At 42.0% G+C, this 21,636-nt stretch overlaps 1 protein-coding gene across 1 annotated transcript in view; it reads left to right on the forward strand.

The window, feature by feature from the left end:
• The first annotated feature begins 2,567 nt into the window (after nucleotides 1-2,567).
• The window catches only part of GRK3 (G protein-coupled receptor kinase 3), a 152,508-nt gene continuing 133,439 nt past the window's right edge, over nucleotides 2,568-21,636 (forward strand). Inside the window, exon 1 of the mRNA XM_058281566.1 lies at nucleotides 2,568-2,871. Within this exon, the coding sequence (XP_058137549.1) occupies nucleotides 2,759-2,871 (113 nt within the window). The 5' untranslated portion in view covers nucleotides 2,568-2,758. The remainder of the gene's footprint in view (nucleotides 2,872-21,636) is intronic.

Consider the following 21,636-nt stretch of genomic DNA (forward strand, 5'->3'; position numbering starts at 1 on the left):
ACTTTCATTCTTCCACCTCAACAACATCTCTCTTAATAGTGGAAAGTCATAGTAAAGAGAAAAAGAGAACATTTTGAACCTTGCCGAAACTCTAGCGTTTTATCTATTATTACAAGCAGTCATTTAAATCATCTGGGGGGGTGGGGGGTGGGAGGACGTAATTATTTGCAAAGGAGCATTATTGGCCAAGTACAACTGGGTTGCTATTTGTTTTCTCTGTTCCTCGTAATGATTACAGGCTGGAGATGGTGTTTAGCGACAGGATCCAGCAGGTCAGTTATGACAACTTCATCACTGTCATTAACGCCTTTTGTTTGCAGTGAACACAAAAAGCTGTCCAGAAATTAAGAGAGTCAAGGGAAAGAAAGAGAGGAGGGGGGCAGATAAGGTGGGTGAACTAAGGAGAGAGCCCGAAGTGAACACTGTAACTATTAGGAAAACAATACCCCTGGCTAATGGAGACAGCTGACTTAAAGAGTGGAAGGGCCTCGCTTGGGGCCAAATTTTGGACCCCCAGTTCTTGCTACTAAAAGAGTAATTGCTTGTGTTTATAAATGCTCATCATTTTTGTCAATTCTGGTTTCTAGAAATGTTCCAGGGAGATGTTATTTTTGGTGAGGGGTCTTCCTGCTTCCTGTTCAGTAACTGTGAATAGTTTCAGTATTTTCTCTTACCACACTGAGGTAAATCCAAGCAAAATAACTAGAGGAAGGGCGGTGACCTGTATTTAGGATGAATTGGGTGCCAGGCAGGGTGCTAAAGAGATTTGAATTCAGGTATGGCTTGTTCCAAACTTGTTGGAGGCTGGGAAGAAATAAATGCAAAAATTTAATTTCTTAAGTGAAGTCAATGAGGCAAGATTAAAAGCCCCAATATTCTGAAGACCAGGAAGGGGTAGGTAGAAGTATTTGTTTGATGATCTGATCACGTGAAAGCTCAAATTATAAAAAGACATTGAAAGAAATTGTATGAATTAAATCCTAGTATGTTATGGCTTTTGGGGGAATTTGCCCCTCCTCCTGGAGTAGCCCTTGACAAGACAGTCTATATTCCTGTTTTTAGGCAAAAGAGTAGGCAGAAGGTGAAAGTTTGATATTTGGCTCATGCATATCTTTGTCTCCTTCATGTATTTCGTGTTTGCTCGACATTTCAGCTTTCTGCTGCCAGGCCAAGCTCCTTCAACTCACATTCCCACTTCCCACACCCTTCGCCTCCTTTTCTGGACAACTTCATGCATATCATGCCTTAGATCTTGAGAAACGTCTGGTAAAAGTGGTCAATGACGGTGGCAAGTGTAGCAGAGACAGCTGATCAAGCAACGGCAGGGTCCTTGTGATCACCAAATCAAGCTGCTTCTGCTCTGACATGACATGAAATGTCCAGAATTTGATCATAACTATTTTGCTTGCTACTGACAGAACATTTATTCAAATCCTAGTAAAATCCAGGCTCATGCAGCAACCTGAAAAAGCAAATGAATTAAAGGGATTAAAAAAAAAAAATTAAATCCCAGCTCAGGTCTTCTTAAGGATCCCTGCGGGTCTTAACACCACTTTAGCCCCAGTGCCACGTGGATTCTGACCGTGGACTTGTGAGCACCCTGTGAGAAAATAAGAAGCAAATGAAAACACCCAGCGAGTAGGCGGCTGGCGGGCGTGGGGAGCGGTAACCGGAGACCCGGAGTCGGACCATGCAGAAGCTGGAAATTCCCTCGTGCTTCTGTGTTTGGGCTCTAGTTTCTGTACTTCCCTAAATCGCCTTTCTGGCGGGTTGGGCCTCTACGCACAGTAGGTGTTCCTTAACTGTCTCTTTGAACTGACGGTAAAACCACAAGTGGCCCGAAAACTCAACACCGAAACTGAAACCTCTCACTAAGTGCAAAGGAGCACTTTGCACACACCTTGAGCAGAGAGCTCGCCCATCAGTGGCTCCCCAGGAGGGGCTCTGAGAACCCCACTTCTCCCTGCTCAGCACCAGACAAGCAGCTTCATCCAGCTCTGGGGTTTCTCTTTGCTGAGCTTACAGGGGTGGGTGTTCAAGGTCAGGGGAGGCCGGGGCCCGGGGGAGGGTGGCGTTCTTGCGCTGTTCAAGCGTGGCCCCCGGGCCACCGGCGGCAGCATCTCCTGCGGGGACAGGAACGGCCTCCCAGACCTCGCAGAGGATGCTCATTTACCCAGTCCGGGGTGGGCCTACGGTGTCCAGGGCACCGAGACCTCCCCGCTGCCCCTTAAGCGGTGGGCATCGGGGCCCGGGCGGGGGTCCTTGGAGGCGGTGGGGATGCGAGCTCGTCGGGGGATGCAGGCGGGAAGTCGGGGCAGCCGGCGAGGAGGAAGAGGAGAGGAAGTCCCTCGTGGGGAAGGCGGGAAGGCGCCTGTGGGAACGCGGTCGCGAGGCGAGCCGGGGCGGCGCGGAGGGCCGGGGTGGGCGGGGCCAGGGTTCCGGCCCAGGCGCCCAGCGGGGAACAGACGGTTGGGCGCGCGCTCCCCTGTGGAACCCCGCGGAAGGGGCGGGGGCGGCGGCGCGTGCGCGGGGCCGCGGAGGGGGGCGGGGCGGCGCGCGGCGACCCCGGCGGGCGCGAGGCTCCGGCGCGCGCGCGCGGGGCGCTGAGGCGGCGCGGGGCGCGCGGGCGAGCGGGGGCGCGCGAGGGGGGGGCTGCCCCGGGGCGGCCCCCCCACGTCGGGGCGCGGCGGGCGGCGGCGGCGGGAGCGCGTCCCGTCCGGGTCCCGAGGAACCGCCGCCGCCGCCGCCGCTCGCCAACATGGCGGACCTCGAGGCCGTGCTGGCCGATGTCAGCTACCTGATGGCGATGGAGAAGAGCAAGGCGACCCCGGCCGCCCGCGCCAGCAAGAGGATCGTCCTGCCCGAGCCCAGGTATCGGCGCCCGGCGCCCGCGCCGTCCCTCGCGCGGCCGCCAGCGACCCCCTGCGTCCCGGAGGGTCGGGTGCTCCGCCGCCGCTGCTCCCCGGCCGGCGACCTCCGGGGACCGGCGCTGCAGGCCCGCCTCGGCGTTCCCGTCCCCGAAGTGGGGGCACTGGAGGGCGGTTGAGGGGATATCCCGAGAGGGCACCCCAAAACTCTCGGCGCGGCGCCCGGCGCGAGCGAGCGCCCCACCAAGGGGCTGGTTAGGACGTGCTTGTGACTTCGCTGGACCAGCTCCATCCCGGTCGCCCCCTCCTGCCCCGGCCGCGTCGTCCCTTCCTGACCCGGCCCTGTCTCTTCATCCAGCCCCGTTACGGTCCTCCCCTCCCTGTCGATCCCTCGAGCCCCGTCCTTGTGGTCCTCCCTGCTCCGTTGCCTCGTGCCCCGCCGTCCCATCCCCGGCACTCAGGCTGCCCCATCACTGTCCTTGCCTCCAGCTCCATCCTGGTCGTTTCCCTGCCCCTTCCCAACGCCACGCTCCTCTCCGCTCGCTCTGGGCTCCTTACCTGGGAAGTGCAGGCTTGTTGCCTTGTGTCCCAGGTACTTGAACTGCGGGCTTCGGTGCCTGCTCCCCTGGAGGCCCATTAGTTTAAGTCAACTTCCTGGGCTCCTTTTCCCTCTTAACCCCCCAGGTAGTAAGGAGCGGATTCTGATCCACCCAGTTTTCTTTTTAAGTTCATTATCAACTGAGCTGTTTTTCCTCAACTTGTAGTTCTACTGGTGACACAGTTTATTCAAACGCTGAAACGGGATTCATTTAAGAACAGAGCTTTGCACTGCCCGTGTTGCCTGTAACAGCGACCTCCCTCCCCTCTTCCACCACTTCACCAAAGGTCTTGGCACAGCCAGCTGCCCATTTCGTGAAAATTTTATGTAGACTAAACAGCTGTACAAGGAAAGGAAACAAACAAAAAAAAGAACATTGAACAGGTGATGCCAAACAATTCCTTCTTAAATTACAAAAAAAAAAAAAAAAAAAGAGAGAGCCCAAATTGGACAGGGGCTTGTTAAAGTCCGTTCCAAATTGTAATTTTTATCTCAAATAATTTATTATTGTAAAGGTTGCTTGGAGATATTAATTAATAAAAAACTTAACTACAGAAAAGAATCTTTTTCAGGTTAATAGTAGGTTTCAAATAATATATCAAGCAACAGTGCTGGAGTTTTTTTCCCCAGCTGCTTTCCTAATCAACACCATTATATGAGTTGTCTGGAAAATGTGGCTCCTCAACTCTACATTGCTCTTGGGTGGAATTGATGATAAAAAGAGACACCTTCTTTACGGTGCATTTGAAACCATGCAACTTTGTAAGACATGGGCATCTAAACCAAACCTCTTCTCCATTTTGAAAGTATCAGTCCTTCAAGCATTGTACACCCAAGATTGCTTAATGTTACCTTGACATAAGAAATAAATCTTTCCTTTGATGCTTACGTGATCATCAGATTATTTTTACAAGTCCATTCATGAGCCTACAATATGGAAAATTGTCTCTTCAAGATACTGTGAAAAGCCCAATTGTGGCAGTGGATTGACCTTGCTAGCTATTTTTAGATATTTTTGGCTTGGTTTCCCCTCTCAGCCCATGGGTCTTGTTGGTGAGCAGGTGTGCTCTTTGAAAACAGTGCAAAGCTGTGAAAACCAGGGAAGAGTGCAGACCTTTCTGGAGTATTGTGAAATTAACATTCCTATCCCAGAATTTTTCTTAAGCTGATTGAAAAATCAGTGCTGTTTAAAGTTTCTGGCAAATGGGAAACTAAGAAAAAGGAGGATCTCCAAATCAAACCTGAATTTTATTAAAAAATAACAAAACAGCAAAAACAACTGTACGTGTACTTAATTATTTTTCTTCTGATTTTTCTATCCACTGGCCCCCCTGCCAAAAAAAAGAAAGGATAGGGAAATCTAAATATGTAGAATGTCTGTATATAAGAACACATCTCAACTCCTGGGGCTTTTTTTTTGGGGGGGGGGGGAATATATTACTAAAATTAGGAACTTCTGTTCATTTTTTTTCTTGGTATTTTAAACTTAATGTGACTTCTGCTTTTTTCAGTGTCCCTCTTAACCTACTTATGTACTTAGGGTATTCACTTCCTTGTATGAATGCCTGTTTTTTGGTGATATTCTTTAGTAATGCTTTCTTTTAAGAAAGAATTAATGATGGGGAAACCTATTTCTCTTGACATCGTAGAATTAAGCAATATCAACAGGAGAGTGATTTTAGGATACATCTCTTTAGTAATTGATATTTTGTTGGTTTTTTGAGAAATAGACTTTTGAATTAGGCCATTGGAACCTCCTCTAGGGATTCTAATTTGTTTTGAATTTATTTCAACTGCTCTGGATTTAGGCTTCAGTTTTGTAATGTAACCGTTTACCTAATAATTTGTGCTGTGTCAGAATTCTGTTAGATTGAGATTATCAGGTAAACATCTTGCAAATTTTTCTCTACCACTGGATGGCAGTTAGTAAGTTTGTCCACCTGCTTGATTTTGGAGGGGAGGGAGACTTGGGGGATTTCTGTAGCTCCAACAAGAAAGTTAATTTCATGTTAAAATGCCGCAGCCTAATGACTCAAAAAAAGGCTGATATGACTGTTGGTAAAGGATACCGGTCAAATGTTTTCTGGTAAAGAGTTTCTATTTCAGCTTCATTCTGGAGTACGTTGTATGATCATCACCAGTCTTTGGTATTCTTAGTAAAGTTGTTTAGATTTGTATTTTTAGTATCTAAATGAAAAGTGTACATCTTACCGTTGGTCTGTCCCTAGTGACTTTTTATTTCCAGCTAGTAATTTGAAGTCACTATAGTATTTCTGCATGCTTCCTTATTTTAGTTACTTTGCTTTTTCCACCACTTTAAACAGAAAAACAGAACTAGACATTAGCTAATTTAAATGAAACTCTGGGTCTGCAGTCCCCTGCCTGTTATTGGAGAATCTCAGAAAATGGCAGCCTTCTCTGAGAAAGCAAGAGGCAAATATATTCTTATGTTGACACATTATTCAATTAATGTACCAATGAGTGTATATCCTGTGAAAGCTGACTATTTGTTCAAACTACATAGCTGCTTTAGGTTACTGGAATGTTTTCTGGGCTAATGTGGCTGTTAGTGGGATCCACTGGGAGTAGTAAACTGGGACCCCCTTGGACTTGCCATGTACTCGCTGCACCGTCCTAATTAAAACATGGGCATTCAGGTGAGCATGCTAATTGTTTTGAGCCATATTGGGAAAGAAGCACTTTTATTTCAGTAGGATCTAATTCACAAGCTAAGGCCTAGAAAAGGTCAACATCTTAAGTAAGTCGTGGCATGATCAAGACCGCTTTTACTTCAGGCTCCATTACTGCTTTTAACTGTTTCAAATATAATACAATTCACTTGTCCTGAAATCACACCAAGTTGAAAGGAGTGGAGTAACATGAACCTTTGAGCCCTTTTTCTGTTTATCAGACATTAAAGATGTTTGATCGTCTATTGCAAAGCTTCTCCTTTCTAAGTGTTCAAACAGTATGGTAGGAAGTTCTGAAAACAAAAGTTTAAAGATGTTTTCTAACCTTCTAGACGTACTCTGACAGACCATAAGGACTTCATGAGGCTGCTGAACTACATTATGCAGTAGGCATTACAGAGACATTGCCTAGAGCTGGGCTTGGGGATAGGGCAATGAACCAGGCCACAGTGCCTTGCCTCAAGAGGCCTACAGTCCAGTGGGAGGTACACAGAGTTCAGATGAAAAGATGTTTGCTTTTGAGGTGCTTTCAGTTGCTTGAAGTTTCTGTTTAGCCACAGACATGTAGCATTTGGATTTATTCTGGATTTATAGAGCACATTATATTTATAGAATTTTACAGTAATTTGTTACTCCCTTTGAAGAACTATCTAGACATAGTATACATAGGATTATAGTAGCTTGCATCTTCCTATCTGTAAAACTACGTCATGTAATTAATCTGGAAAAGTGGCTTAGTACTCTTCTTACTTTAGTGAAAATGAAGGAGTTTACCCAGCCATTTCCTTAACTCCAAACAGTATGTGATTGGTGGAAAACGTGAAATATTCCTCTCTGTTCAGGTCGTAGGGTATTGTGTGCCTGCATCCCCCTACTCCTCCCACCCCCAGCCTAACTGTGAACTGAAAAGTTAATATATGATTATCCCCAGGGAGGTTCTAACTAAAAGGTAGAAGTGTTTCCATGTACTTCCTTTTTATGTATGTGTGTATATATATATATGGCCCTGAGTTTAATAGTGCAACAACTTAATATTAAAATTACCTGCTGGACTTTTCCAAACCCTTCGAGATGTCAAATGACTACCAGTTTCTTGATGAGATGTAGCGTGGCTATAGCATTCAAATACTTGAAAACCTATGGACTAGTCCCTGGTTTATTTAGTTTCAAATGTAAAATCACTAAATTGCATCTAGTATAAGCTAATAATGCTTCAAGGGGTTCAAGGGAGGGAGAAGACAGTATTTCAAAGAAATTGGGACTGGTAAAAGCTGTGAGTTAATAGCGCAAAAACCTGCTTAGTCCACAGCGATCAGGAGAACATAAAGTGTTTGAGGCAGTGTTTGAGGGCAGGGAGTTTTGTCTGTTTTATCTATTACTGTTTCCCTAGGGCCTAAAACAGTGCCTGACACTTCATAAAGAACAAATAGCCCACAGGAAGAAAGCATTCCTTATTGTTGATCGGATTATTTCCATATATAAAACTGTGGCGGTGTTGTTCCTTCTCTTTCACTCAGGTACACATTGAAAATGTAATTTGTTTTGACCTTTCAGCTATTATTTTATTCTTGGTCAAACTTCATTTGTGGCTGTGACTTGAAGATGGAAGTACTGTGTGTGGTCGTCAGTTCTTCGAAATAAATGTTCCAGCACAATCAGTTTTGGACCGAGAATCTGTCCAAGTCGAGCATTGTGAAATGGTTTCAATCAAGAGCCTAGAGGATCTCTCCAGAGTACAGGGAGTCCCTGCTTTTAGACGCAATGTGTTCTTAGAGGCCGCCTCTAAACACTGCTTCCCTGTTGCACTAAATCTGGCTTTGTCCAACATCTGTTTGGACAGGGACTGAAACTGTTGGGTGAAGGTGCAAGGCTTGAAGAAGGCAAGTGCAAGCCTTAGCCAATGGCTGATAAGCAATGAGGTGTCATGCAAAGTGGTAGAGAGGGGGGACACCTATAACCCTGACAAGGAGAAGTTTAACTCCACAATAGTCTTCTGAAGGTGAATAGACATAGCCCCGTTTTACAGAAGAAGGAAGAGCTGCTCAGAGAAGTCAAGCAGCTCCATCTAGGGAACAGCTGGAGGTGCCAGAGGCAGGATTCAAGCCCACATTTTCGAAGTCCAGGCTCTTTCCACCTGTCTGTGCCACCTTACCAAATAAATAATGAATACCCTTGCCTCTTATTTAGTAATTGACTCAACTGTGATAAATTTTTTTATTTGGGGAAAATATTTGTGGATTATCTTGATCAGCTGCTGTTGGCGTATTTGAAGTCAGGACTGTTCTCAGGGACTGAGAGAGAACAGCAGTTCCTCTGGGACCTGCGAAAACGGTAATTATGACTAAGTGAATAAGCAGTTTGTTCCTTATTTCCCAGGAGGAGCTTGAGGGTTAAATGTTTGTTCTGTTTAAAACAAGAAGCCCAATCTTGCTGCTGTTAATGAGAAATTGTATAACAGACCTCCTCACCAGCCTCAAGCTTCCAAACAGGTTTTCTTCCTGTGTTATTATTTAGAAAAAGTGGAAGGCCCAGGAAAACAATATTTTTTCCTTTATTTGCAATAAAAGTCACTTTCTCATTTATATAAATTTCTTTTGTTAATAAAACACTATATATTGAAAGACTGCTCTAGGTGGAAATGTAGTCTGTGTACAAGATAGTCCTGTGTATCATTCTCTGGACATGGGCAGTGGGGGAATGGAAATGATTAACTTGGCAGCATTTACTCTCTTATTATTAAATAATTTATATGTTAAGTAATTTGCATGCTAATGGGGCTGGTTGTTCTGGACCTGCCTTTGCTTCTCTTATTTCTTGCTTCCTTATTCTTCCTTTCTACTTTTAGCCTTGATTAGAAATGAGAACCCCTGGGCCTTTTTTGACTGCTATATGCATCTAGAATGCAAGAGGAGAAGTAATAACTTTGCTTCTCATATCCTGTGCATCTTCTAATTTTGGAAGTCTCCTCTTGGGTCATCTATGTGTGAGCTTCAGTCTTGAGCGTATTTTAATACTTTCTATATAGGACACTAGTAGGAAAAAAAATTAGAGAATACAGTGAAAATATTTTTGTACTGCATGTGTGATTGTGATTGGTGATTTGTGAAAGTCAGCCTTGACCCAGCCTTGGACCACTATTCTTATTAGCTACCATTTTCTTCTCCCAGGGTCACAGGAGCAGGAAGAGGTGACAATATGAAAGTGGCCAGCCCAGATTTCCATCTTAAGGGTACTTGAAAGTCTGTTTATGATTGCCAGCCCCTGTTTTTCCTCCCCTATCCTTACTACCTACCTGCCATATTGCAGTAGAAGAAAAAGTTCTAGACTAGGATCCAGAAATATGGATCTGATTCCACTGGAAACTTGCCATGGGACCTCCGTGAGTCACTTAAATTTACTGTATTCAGTTCCCCATCTGCAAAATAGAATATCTTTTCTTTACCTTTCGTAAAATGTCCCAATAAAAAGTTCTGTCTCTTGGGAGCATTTTCTATCAATACGATATATTTGTAAATAGTAGAAAACATTGAAGACTCTTCATACTGAGTTTCAAACAAGAATAACTTTAGGGAAACGGACTTTGGCCCAGTGGTTAGGGCGTCCGTCTACCATATGGGAGGTCCGCGGTTCAAACCCCGGGCCTCCTTGACCCGTGTGGAGCTGGCCCATGCGCAGCGCTGATGCGCGCAAGGAGTGCCGTGCCACGCAAGGGTGTCCCCCGCGTGGGGGAGCCCCCACGCGCAAATGGCGCCGCCCACACTTCCCGTGCCGCTGACAACAACAGAAGCGGACAAAGAAACAAGACGCAGCAAATAGACACCAAGAACAGACAACCAGGGGAGGGGGGGAAATTAAATAAATAAATAAATCTTTAAAAAAAAAAAAAAAAAAAAAGAATAACTTTAGAGGAAAAGATTGGAAGAAATATTAAAAGATGTGATTTTTCTTTAACTTGTACCATTGGGTTATTTTAGAATTATGTGCAGTAAGATATGAAACTACACCTTAAAAAAGTATAAAAATAGTAACAAATAAGGCAGGATTGCACAGAGACCCTTGGGCCATGTCCTCGGAGGAAGTAGCTTGGAAGGCAAGACTTCTTAAAGGTGAATTGTTGTTTGGGACACCTAGAGAAAAGGTTGACTGTCGTACCCAGAAGTAGATAACGCTTCCCAGATTTCCCCTTAGTGTTCTTTCTGTAGTTGCTTGTTGTGGCACTGTGTATCTAGGACAGGAGTTCTTAACCAGGGGTCTGTCAGCTTGAATTGAAATAAAAAAAAAACACCGTTTTTCTTGTGGGGACGTGTTGATGCGGGTGTGATATATTTATTAAATAATACACAGTATAGTGTGGACTTAGTAAGGGATCCATGGTTTTCCCCTGACTGACAAAGGGGTCCATGGAACAAAAAAGGTAAAGAACCCCTGGTCTACAGTCTTTTACCTATGGTGCTTCACTCGGTCTTCCCTCCCTCCCTCCCTCCTTACCTCCCTTCCAGTAGGCACTGAGCTTTGTTGGTTTCACTGCAGAGGAGTTCATAGCATGCTACTCTTAAATATATGTAAGTAGGCATTTAGGTGCATTGACTCATTCTTCAGAGGTACTTGCTTCAGGAAAGTACATAAACAATCATAATCCAAAGGCAGCTGGCTTCAGTATTGAGCAAAAGGTGATTCATTCTAGCCTTCCTCAGACATTAACGGATTGCATACCTATAACATAGGTAGAATTATAGTATCTCATGCTTGATAAGATCTTGGGTAAGATCTTAATTTAGTAGTGCATTTGATGGGTAACTTACCTCTCTAATATCCAGCCAGGGTCATTTCATCTGTGGCAGCTTTGTGGTATTAGAAAGCTCTCTTGTAATAGTCTGTATACCGATCTATTTCTGTTCTTTTGTGGTCATGCAAAACAGCTTTTCCTCTCAATTATGACAGACCTTCAAATCCTTGATGGCAGCTTCCCTAACCTGTGGTATCTAGAATCTGTCCCTAGTTCCTTTAGTCAGTCCTTGTATTCTGGCTAAAGTCTGCATACTGCTTTGTGTTAACCTGTCCTCATCAGTCTGAATATGTACTAGCTAAATAAGAGTATTAAAATTTATGAAGACCAAAAAGGTATGTGTAAAATTATTGTAATTAATTTAGTAATGATAAAACCAGCAACAATCCTATTTCAAGTGAGTGGTTAAGTCCCTCTAAAATTCCATTGTGGGGAGGGATCTTTTGGTCCCTTGAATGATTTAAAATTGATTACACCAGTTTGACTAGGGGATTAATATTTTATTAGTCAGAATTTGGAAGTTAGATAAGAGCTGCCATTTACCGAGTGCTAAGTGCCAGACACTGTATAATTCTTATGTAATTTTGGGCTAAAATATTTATGAAGGAAGTGAGCTTTAATTTGCTGAGAAGTCTTCTGAGGATGTTAGGGATATATTTCATATATTTAAAAACATGCTATCCAGTTAACTAAGGAAGACAGTAAATTCCTTTAATCTCAGCAATAAAACTTTCTTGACTAATGTGTCGCTAGTATTTGTGCTTTGTGTGGTTAAGTCAGCTCATTGCTTTTCATTATCTTATCTGGAAAGATAACTCTGGTTATATTTTTCAGACTTTTCTTCTAAATTTTCTGTATCTGTATTGCTTTTGGTAAAAGGTTAAAAATGAATGAAAAGTTTCATGGGAAGGCATTTACACAGTGGCTGTTAAATACTGCAGGCTTTTATTTTGCGCTGTGAATGTCTCGGAATGTGATGCTATTTGGATATAGTGTCCTTTAAAAATATGAGGCTTTTACTCTTTGGTGATGGTGAGGTCCTATTCTCCCTTTAAAATGGAACTAATCCTAACAGGTAAGGTCAAGGAATCCTACTTTTTTCAATTACATTTACTCTTCCTTTTTTTTATATTATAATGGCACACTTACTGGGAAAGGCATTGTGCAATGAATCTTGTCATCACAGTGTTAAGTATAGTAGAGAGTGTAAAATGTTTGTGCTATCTTTTGTGTTCCATTCTGGACCTGCCTCCTTCTGCATTGTTTTCAGTGAAAGCGGAGAAAAGCTTGGTATTTATATAAAACATTCCTGCTAGAATTGTTCTATAAGGGAAAGGCTATTCTTGTACAATGACAATTTCTAAGTAATGAATGAGAGAACACTTACGTTAGTGACCCCCTTCCCCCCAAAGTAAGCAAAACAGATAACCCAACCTGTGAGAGTCTTTGAGGTCAGAGCTTTCTCAGAGGTTTTATCATTTGGTCAGTTAGCTGATTCTAGTAGATTTGAGATTTTTGTTTCACGTGGAAGACCTCTGGTACTTTGGGTTTCTGTCTCTTAAAGGGACTTGCCTGATGCTGGACTGGTTAGTGTTTCACAGGGTTATAGATTATTTGGGGAAAAAAATCAGGTTATATTCTAAAAAAAGTTTTTTTTTTTTTTCTGACCATTTCATTCTGGAAAAGTTTAATTAGGTAGCCAGTGGAAATTCCTTCATTTGAGCTTAGTTAATTGTTACGGCTTATGGCTGGTCTTATGGCTACCTGGGGTAGCACATAAGAAGGCAGAATGGAGAGAAAAAGCGGATGAGTCTGAATTGCCATAGTGATTCTAACCTGTTTATCCCCCCCCCAAACCAACTCTGAGGAAACATTTCTCCACAACTAGGGTATAAACTGGGTCAACATTGAAATGATCATAACAGAAGGTCAACCTGTTAGAATTATCTTTAGAATGTTATATATTTGTGCTAACTTGTTAAACCCAGTGACAGCTGAAGATAATTTATTTCATAGTTATATGATTTGAATTTGGAATTAAAAACTCAGTACTTTATCGTTTACATGTATTTGCTCTTTTAGTTTTCATAATTATCCTCTGTAAGAGGTGTTTTTAAAAACCAATTACTCAAGGTATGTCCATGTGGTGATACTGGGATATATTTTGTCCATTTGGGGAACCACTGGCTTTCTCCTAAGACACAGATATCCTTGCTGTGGTGCAGGAGCAGCCTTTCTGACAGAAACTAGATTTTATCATTGTAGTATCAGAGATGTGCTGAGCATCTATCTCTAGTGGAGACATGCATTGCTCAGCAAAATTGGACTAACCTGACTCATCCATTCTTATCTTGTAGGCTAGTAGTTCTTATTTTGGGCTTAAAGACCCTTTTGAGAATTGGATGAAGTTAAGGGGTTCCCACTCCCATAAATGCACTTATATATATGTTCGATTTATATGAAAAGCCAAATTATGAGAATGCCAGGTTCACTGGTTTACATTAAACACTGACTTTTTAAAATTTATTACGTATATTTTTTCTTTTAAAAGAAGCTTAGATTATATAAATGTTACATCAGAAATATAGGGGGTTCCCATATACTCGGTCCCTCTTCTTCCCACACTTTCCCACATTAACAACGTATTTCATTAGTGTGGTATATTTGTTTCAATTGATGAACACATAGTGAAGCATTGCTACTAACCATGGACTATAGTTTACATTATAGTTTACACTTTGCCCCACACAAAATTATTATAGGTTTTGATGAAATGTGTAATAACCTGTCGCCATCATTGCAGTGTCATGCAGGAACATTCCAATGTCCCCAAAATGCCCATATGACACCTATTCTCTGTCAGAACCTTTGGTGGCCACTGCCTTTATATCAATGCTACAAGTTCTTCCATTGCTAGAATAATAATAAAAGTCTGCTTTAGTTCATAGTTGCATTCCCTCCTTATGTGTGTTCATTCCTCAATCTTGAGGATTTTGGAATGGTGATGCCCACTCTGTTTCTCATTGTGAGGGGGCTTAGATTCCATGGGGCAGATGGATGGAACTGCTTGCAGTTTTAGATACTCTCTGTTTTTTTGAGTAGGCATTGTCTGTCATCATCCTTTTGTTAGTAGTCCTGGGTGAGTCCAATGAACTGGAGAGAAGGTGAACACTGATGCTTGCAAAGGCCTGGATGCCCAGAGTTGCCAGCACCTTCTCTCCTGAGGGTTTCCCACCTGGGAAGCCTAGTGAAAATTTAGACGCAGGTTCCATGGGCCAGAGGGTTATAGTGGATGGCTTTTCATCTTTAATAGTTTTGATAGTCATCTTGCCATTGCCACTGCACTGATTGTGGAGGTAGAGTTCTTGAAATCCCTGGTGGTGGGTGACTTCTGCAACAATGTGTATTTTTCCCTCCTTCCACATTTCCTCTTCTGGTTGGTGGGCAGGCCTACCCTGGGTTTGGTGATATAGTCCATGAAGTTACAGCCAAGGCTACCCAGCCTAGAAGCCTTTGAGATTTTTCTGCCCTTTTATATATTGATTTAAAATTTTTATTCTCAGAGGACAATCTTACTTTTTGTATTTCCAGATTCTTGGAAATGGCTCCAAAATACTAATCATTCCATATTAGAGGGAGGAAATTCAGATACAGAGAGAAGTTAATTGTTCAAGGTCACATTGATAACACAGGGCACAGCTGAGCTGCAAACCCAGGCTTCCTCAATCCAAATTTTAATAGAAACTACCAGGCAGGCATTTTAAAAAAACCCAAAAACTAATGTGAACTTTATTCTAAAGGGAGAAGAGTTTTGGATTGGGTTAGAGGAACATCCTCAATTTCTGACAGTGAAATAGTTTGAAAATGCCTTGTCTTCATTTGATAAGGGATCTGAGGAGGTGCTCCAATAGATTGTACAAAATTTCGCTGGAGACTTTGATTTAATATATACGAATGATTCCTTAGAAGATAAGATGTCATAAATTTCATGTTAAATAATAGGAGAGCTATTAATAATGATTGTATTATAAATTGAGAAAAGATACATGCCAGTGGTTTTTTTTTTTTTAAAGATTTATTTATTTATTTAATTCCGCCCCCCCCCTGTGTCTATTTGCTGCGTCGTTTCTTTGTCGGCTTCTGTTGTCGTCAGCAGCACGGGAAGTGTAGGCGGCGCCATTCCTGGGCAGGCTGCACTTTCTTTTGCACTGGATGGCTCTCCTTATGGGCGCACTCCTTGCGCGTGGGGCTCCCCCACGTGGGGGACACCCTTGCGTGGCAAGGCACTCCTTGCGCGCATCAGCACTGCGCGTGGGCCAGCTCCACACGGGTCAAGGAGGCCCGGGGTTTGAACTGCGGACCTCCCATGTGGTAGACGGATGCCCTAACCACTGGGCCAAGTCTGTTTCCCAGTGGTTCTCAATATTCTCTTACTTCAGGCATCTTTTTGGGATTACGGATGCACCCTTAATTTGGAAAACAAAATTAAGATTCATACCTCTCCCTGCCAGTAGGTAAATGGATGTCCTTGGCTTGAACATACTTGTCAGTTACTTTAGGTACATGTGGGGTTTTTATGTTAAGCTTGTTTGTGGTACATTATAGATGTGATAGAAAATTAATGAAACAAGTTACATATTTAATGTTTACACAGAAGGGTTTTTGATATCATATTACAATAAGAGGTCTACTATTAGGAACCCTTTAGTGAATCCATTTATGATTTCCTTTCTTTACCCAGTGATGTGTGTTGAACTTTTCCTAGTCGGTCAAAGACTATAGAGATCAGTCTCAGTCTTTTTTTTTTTTTAAGATTTATTAATTTATTTAATTTCCCCCCCTTCCCGGTTGTCTGTTCTCTGTGTCTATTTGCTGCGTCTTGTTTCTTTGTCCACTTCTGTTGTCTTCAGCGGCGCAGGAAGTGTGGGTGGCGCCGTTCCTGGGCAGGCTGCACTTTCTCTCGCGCTGGGCGGCTCTCCTTACGGGGCGCACTCCTTGCGAGTGGGGCTCCCCTACGCGGGGGACACCCCTGCGTGGCATGGCACACCTTGCGCGCATCAGCACTGCACATGGGCCAGCTCCACACGGGTCATGGAGGTCCGGGGTTTGAACCACGGACCTCCCATGTGGTAGATGGACACCCTAACCACTGGGCCAAGTCCGTTTCCCAGTCTCAGTCTTTTGAATGGCTACATGATATGGGTCATAGAACCATTGTCTTATTAATTCTATGTTTATAATCAGAAATGAGCATCCTTGCATGGATATCTTTGAGCTTATATGTGAACCTTTCTCTTGGATAGATACCTAGAGGAAAGTTGTGAGCATTTTCAGTTTTGATAAATGATGGCAAATTGTCCTTTATATTTTAAGGATAGAGTTAAAAAAGAAATTTAAAACTTCATTCAGAAGTCTTACTGATGCAGTAATGCTGTTGTTAGTTCTCAGCGTATCTCTTTCCCCTCACATTTTGTTATAAGCTGCAAGGAGAAGCCAGCGACATTTTCCACATTTAATTTGGAAATCTCCTCAGCTAAATGTCCAATCTTGTCATTTTCAAATTCTGCCTTCCATTTAACATCAGGAGTCAATGTTGCCAAGTTGTCTTCCACTTTAAAGCAAGGATTGCTTTCTTTCCAGTCATTATTTTTGCCTAAGGCCTTATCAGAACTATGTTTAGCATCCATACTTTTACCAATAGTCTCTTCAAAGCACTGTAGGCCTTTAGCATCCATATTTTTTACCAATAGTCTCTTCAAAGCACTGTAGGCCTTATCAAGCACTTCACACTTCCTCCAAAAAATACATCCATATTTCAAAGCTATTCCAACATTTTTGGTAATTGCAAGCCCATCCTTTTATAAAGCCATCCAACATTTTTGGTAATTGCAAGCCTATCCATTTATAAAACCATTCCACCATTTTTGGTAATTGCAAGCTGTGGCACCCACTCTAGGCACCAATTCTGTCTCATTTTGCCAATGGGCTGCCAAAGGAACATACCAGAAATGGGTTGACTTTTATAATGGAATTTTATTTAGAGTAAAATCTTATAATTCTGAGACAGTAAAATGTCCATATCAAGGCACCATCAGAGATGCTTTCTCAGCAAAGTCAGCTACTAGTAATCCTAGGGTCCTTCCACGTGGCGAACAGGCAAGATGGCAGGTCTTCTGGTCTCTCTCTACTTTTTCCTTGAACTCAACTGTGACGGATCATTCATCTCTCCCTGGGCCTCCGCTCTTTGAGCCTCTTGGGGGTCTTCTCTCCTTGAGCTCTGTTGTGGGGGAACCTGGAGTTCTTTCTCTTAAATGGCCGTATCAAATATGGCAGCTTCCTTCCTCTCTGTGTGTGTCTCTCTCTGTGTCTCCATTTATATCAGACCCAGCAAGAGGGCAAAGAACCAAGCTGGGCTTATGCCTCACTGATGACTAGTCCGGTTGGAAGGGCCCCACACTCACAGGAACAGATTAGTTCAAAACGTAATCTTTTTCTTTTTGGGATTCATAAAAGTACTTCAAACTGTCACACATTCTGAATATATAAAGCTCCACCATGGTAGGCAGAATAATGCCCCCTGGCCTGAGATGTCTGCGACCTATTCTCCAGAACCTGTGAGTAGGTCATGTTACATGGCAGGGGGAATAAAGGTTGCAGATGGAATTAAGGTCACCAGTACACTTAATTTAAAATTGAGATTATCCTAGATTATCTGCATGTGCTCAGTATAATCACAAAGAAGGCAGAAGAATCATTGTCAAAGTGATATGCCTAAGAAGAACTTGACCAGCTCTTGCTGGCTTTGAAGATGGAGTAAGAGGTTCATGAGCCAAGGAATGCAGGCATCCTCTAGAAGCTGGAAAAGGAAAGGAAATGGATTCTCCCCTAGAGCCTCCAGAAGGAGCACAGTCCTGCTGACATATTGTTTTTACCTCAGTGAGACTTACTTTCAACTTCTAGTCAACAGATCTGTAATGTGATAAATTTGTGTTATTTTAAAGTACCACACTTTTTTTTTAATAGTAGCAATACGAAAATAATATACCCATGTATCCAAGAAGGGGATCTGCAAACAAAACACTAACAGTAAGACTAGGACACCAACTCTATCTTCTTTGAAAATTGGCAAGGTCATTTACTTTGTTTTCCTGTAAGAACTACATTTTAGGGTAACTAAAAGGCCTAGTTGGTTGAGACTAAATCCTTTTTAGAGAAGAATTACAGCAAAATGAGTGTGGAAGGAATGATGGAATTAGAAAATTCACCATTTTCCAGTTCTTAATAAAAGTACTGATTTAGGCAAAGATTGCCAATGGATGTAAGGTTGATGGGGAATTTTAAAAGGCGAGATCGCATTATCCCCATCTGAACTTACTAAGCAATTTTTGAATCATTAAGAGTGAAATAACTATGTGACTCCTTAAGTGAGGTAATATGAAGCACCAGGACCATCTGGTAAGTATTTCTACCCCCAGAAGATCTTGAATATAGTCGAGCCTTGAGTGCTAACTTTTAGTTTACAGGAAATAGGGAGATAGGGGAACAAATTAACGAAGGAAACAGACACATCTGGAATGGGGGCATTCTTGAGGATATCTTTCCTGGTTTCCTCTGTAAGCCACTGGCATGAAGTTAAAAGGCGGGCGGTAGGAAGGGAGAGGTGGTTTAGATTAAGACAGACTTAAGAGATGTAACAATCAAATCAATGTGTGGCTCTCAACTGGATCCCAGTTCAAACCCACCAGTTCTACAAAAGACAATTCTGAGAGTATAATGGAGATTTGAATAAGGACTGGATATTAGATTATCTTGAGGAATTATTGTTATTTCTGGAGCAGGGTTGTGGTGATAATGGATTGTGGTCATTTAAGGAAAATGTCCTGTTTTTTAGAAATGCAGATTAAAGTTGTTGGCATGACATGTGGTCTGAGATTTACTTTTAAATGTTTCAGAGAAATTGAGGGAAAGGAGATAAAGTAGCAGCAGGCTGAAATCTTGGTAATTGTTGAATGAGTTGTTGAATGATGGGATGTGGGGGTTCATTAAACTATTCCCTACTCTTTTGCACATTTAACATTTTTCTCAGTAATTTTTGAAAACATTTGAGTAGGTGCTTAGGTGTGAGATCACAACTGTATTTTTACAGTAAAAAAAACCCAATTTTCCAAGTAGTGTCGTATGGGTGAAAGATATACTGGATCTCAGACAACTTATACTGAAGGAAGGATGCTGGGCTTTTTGAAAATTGCTTTAGATCACTTTCAAAAGGAAGCTTCTTGATAGGGATTGTGAAGATGTGGCAAGAATTTTAATAAACTCATTTCTAACCAAAGAGTCTTGAGTAATCCAAGTAGTATGGTCAGATTTACAACCTCTAGACTGAAGATTGCAACAGAGGGACAAGAAAAGAAATGCAAGAAGGCTTTCCAGAGAGGAAATGCAGGAAGAAATAAAACTTTAGAAAAATATATTCATTTACTCTCTGAATACAAAAGACTTTACTGAACCTTATTCAACTGAGTATCTATTAAATCATAGCCCTGGTGTTTAAATTTAGCAGAAAAATAATAACCTATACTAATTAAAGTAATCTACCATCTAAACATACATGCCTAATGAAACAATGCAATATAAATCACTTGTTAAAATTACTTTAATGGCTCTCAGTTTCTCAAATATTAATACATCAAAAACATTTCATAATTATTTTAAAATGCATGCTTCCTAATGTGTTACTCTAAACCAGACCTTACTAACTATTCATTGACAAGACCAATATGAAGGAAAACAAAACTTCATTAAGAGAAGTAAGAAAAAAAAAACTGAATAAAAGGAGAGACACAGCGTATTTTTGGACTTTATGAAGATATCAGTTCTCCTCAGATTCATTTTATGTGGAAATAAATTGCAGTGTGTTTAACGAGCTAATCAAAAATATTAAGAATAGAAAAAATAAGAGGTTATATATTTTTATTACTCTGGAGTACAGAAGGCCTCTCTGTAGAAGCAAATCCCAAATACAGAAACCATAAAAGAGAAGATGAATGGTCATGATGCCACAAAATTAAGAATTATGTGACAAAAGAGATCACTTACCAAATTAAAAGACAAGAAATAGAAAATTTACATTGGGTGATCTGTGGAGCATATTTTTGTTTGTAAACCTGTTTGCCCAGACGGTGCTCCTTTTACTACCATTGCGAACAGTTCATGCTGTCCTAGGGAAGAATGGGGAGTAGGAGAGCTGGGGCTGTGTTTGGGTGCTGAGGAAGTATGGCAGTTTTTACCAAACAAGTCAGCCTTTTTGCCAGTTGAAGAAACAAAACGTAATCTGTCAGTCCTGTTACAGAAATGGAAAGGGAGTGTTTGCTTTGAAAAAGCTGTGAAAAGCCTGATGTTAATTTCATGGGCAGTATTCTTCTCACACATAGTTATAAAAAATAAGTGAGCCCGAAAGTGGGAACTATTTGTGGTCTGGCATTTTTCTCCTTGTACTTTTAAAACATCGTTTTTGTCCTTTCATTCAATTACTTGGTGCCAGCTAACAGGATTTGTAAGGTTCTTCTTAAGCGTCCATTCCTTTCCCTTGGACTTTATCTTTGCCAGTCCACCATTAGAATCAGCCCTGTTGAGGTGGCCTGCAGTGGCACCCTGTAATTTCCCTGCTTGAAGCATGCATGCCACATTGTATTGGGGCTCCCCGTCTGGATGGGAGCGCCTTCCAGGTGGGACCAGGATGGTATGTGATGTACTGTGTACCCTTAGTGTCTGGCACAGTGCCCAGCTCATGGAGCGAATGCAGTAGATATCTTTTGGGTGGATGAATGAGTAAACGAACAGATGATTATTTTTCTCTTACCCTCTATGGTTATACCTAATATATAACGTATGTGACTCTTTAGGGACAACTGTGACAAAAGATTTGACTCTTCAAAGTATGAGATCAGAAATTCTTGAATTCATTTGATGTGTACAACTATTGCATAGGCTGTAACATTTTTACCTTCAAATTTGGATGGATTTGGCATTATATCGTTTTTAAACTACAAAAAATATTTCTCTCTAGCCAATTCTAGGGTAGTTTATATGAGAAAAATACTATCCAATGGAAATTGGTGATTAATGATTAATGAAATACACCCAAGTATGAAAAAGAACTGGGAATTAACTGGAGCAGGGGTAGGGTGCTGGGAGTAAAAGCCTAAAACTTGGGTAAACGTTTTTGGAAGAATTTCTTTTGTTTTGAAAACGGTTTTGAATGCTTTGCATATTGCTGTAATAGGCCAGGCTTGATTCTAGCTTTTCTGGTCTAGGATATACTTCATAGGCCAGGATATTTGAGAAACGTTGATAAAGGGAAACTTCTGTGTCCTTTGATTTGAATTGTAAGACTATCTCTGTTAGTTTAGGTATAGCTCAAGCTATTGTAATGAAGGGACCCTGAAACGCAGTGGCCCAAAGTCAAGGCAACACCATAGACCAATTAGATCAGAATATCTGTGGTGGAAGCTGAGATATCCATATTTTAAAATTCTGCCTAGGTGACTCCAAAGTATAGCTAAGTAGATAACCACTGGTCTGGAGTTCTTGTGTGCTGTCCACGGAGGAGTTAGCGCTGCAACCCAGGGCATCTGCCATCCTCACTATGGAATCTCCTTCTCTGGGGCCAAGACAGGTGCTTCGGTGATGGCCATT

The sequence above is a fragment of the Dasypus novemcinctus genome, chromosome 19, assembly GCF_030445035.2.
Source record: "Dasypus novemcinctus isolate mDasNov1 chromosome 19, mDasNov1.1.hap2, whole genome shotgun sequence".
NCBI lineage: Eukaryota > Metazoa > Chordata > Mammalia > Cingulata > Dasypodidae > Dasypus > Dasypus novemcinctus.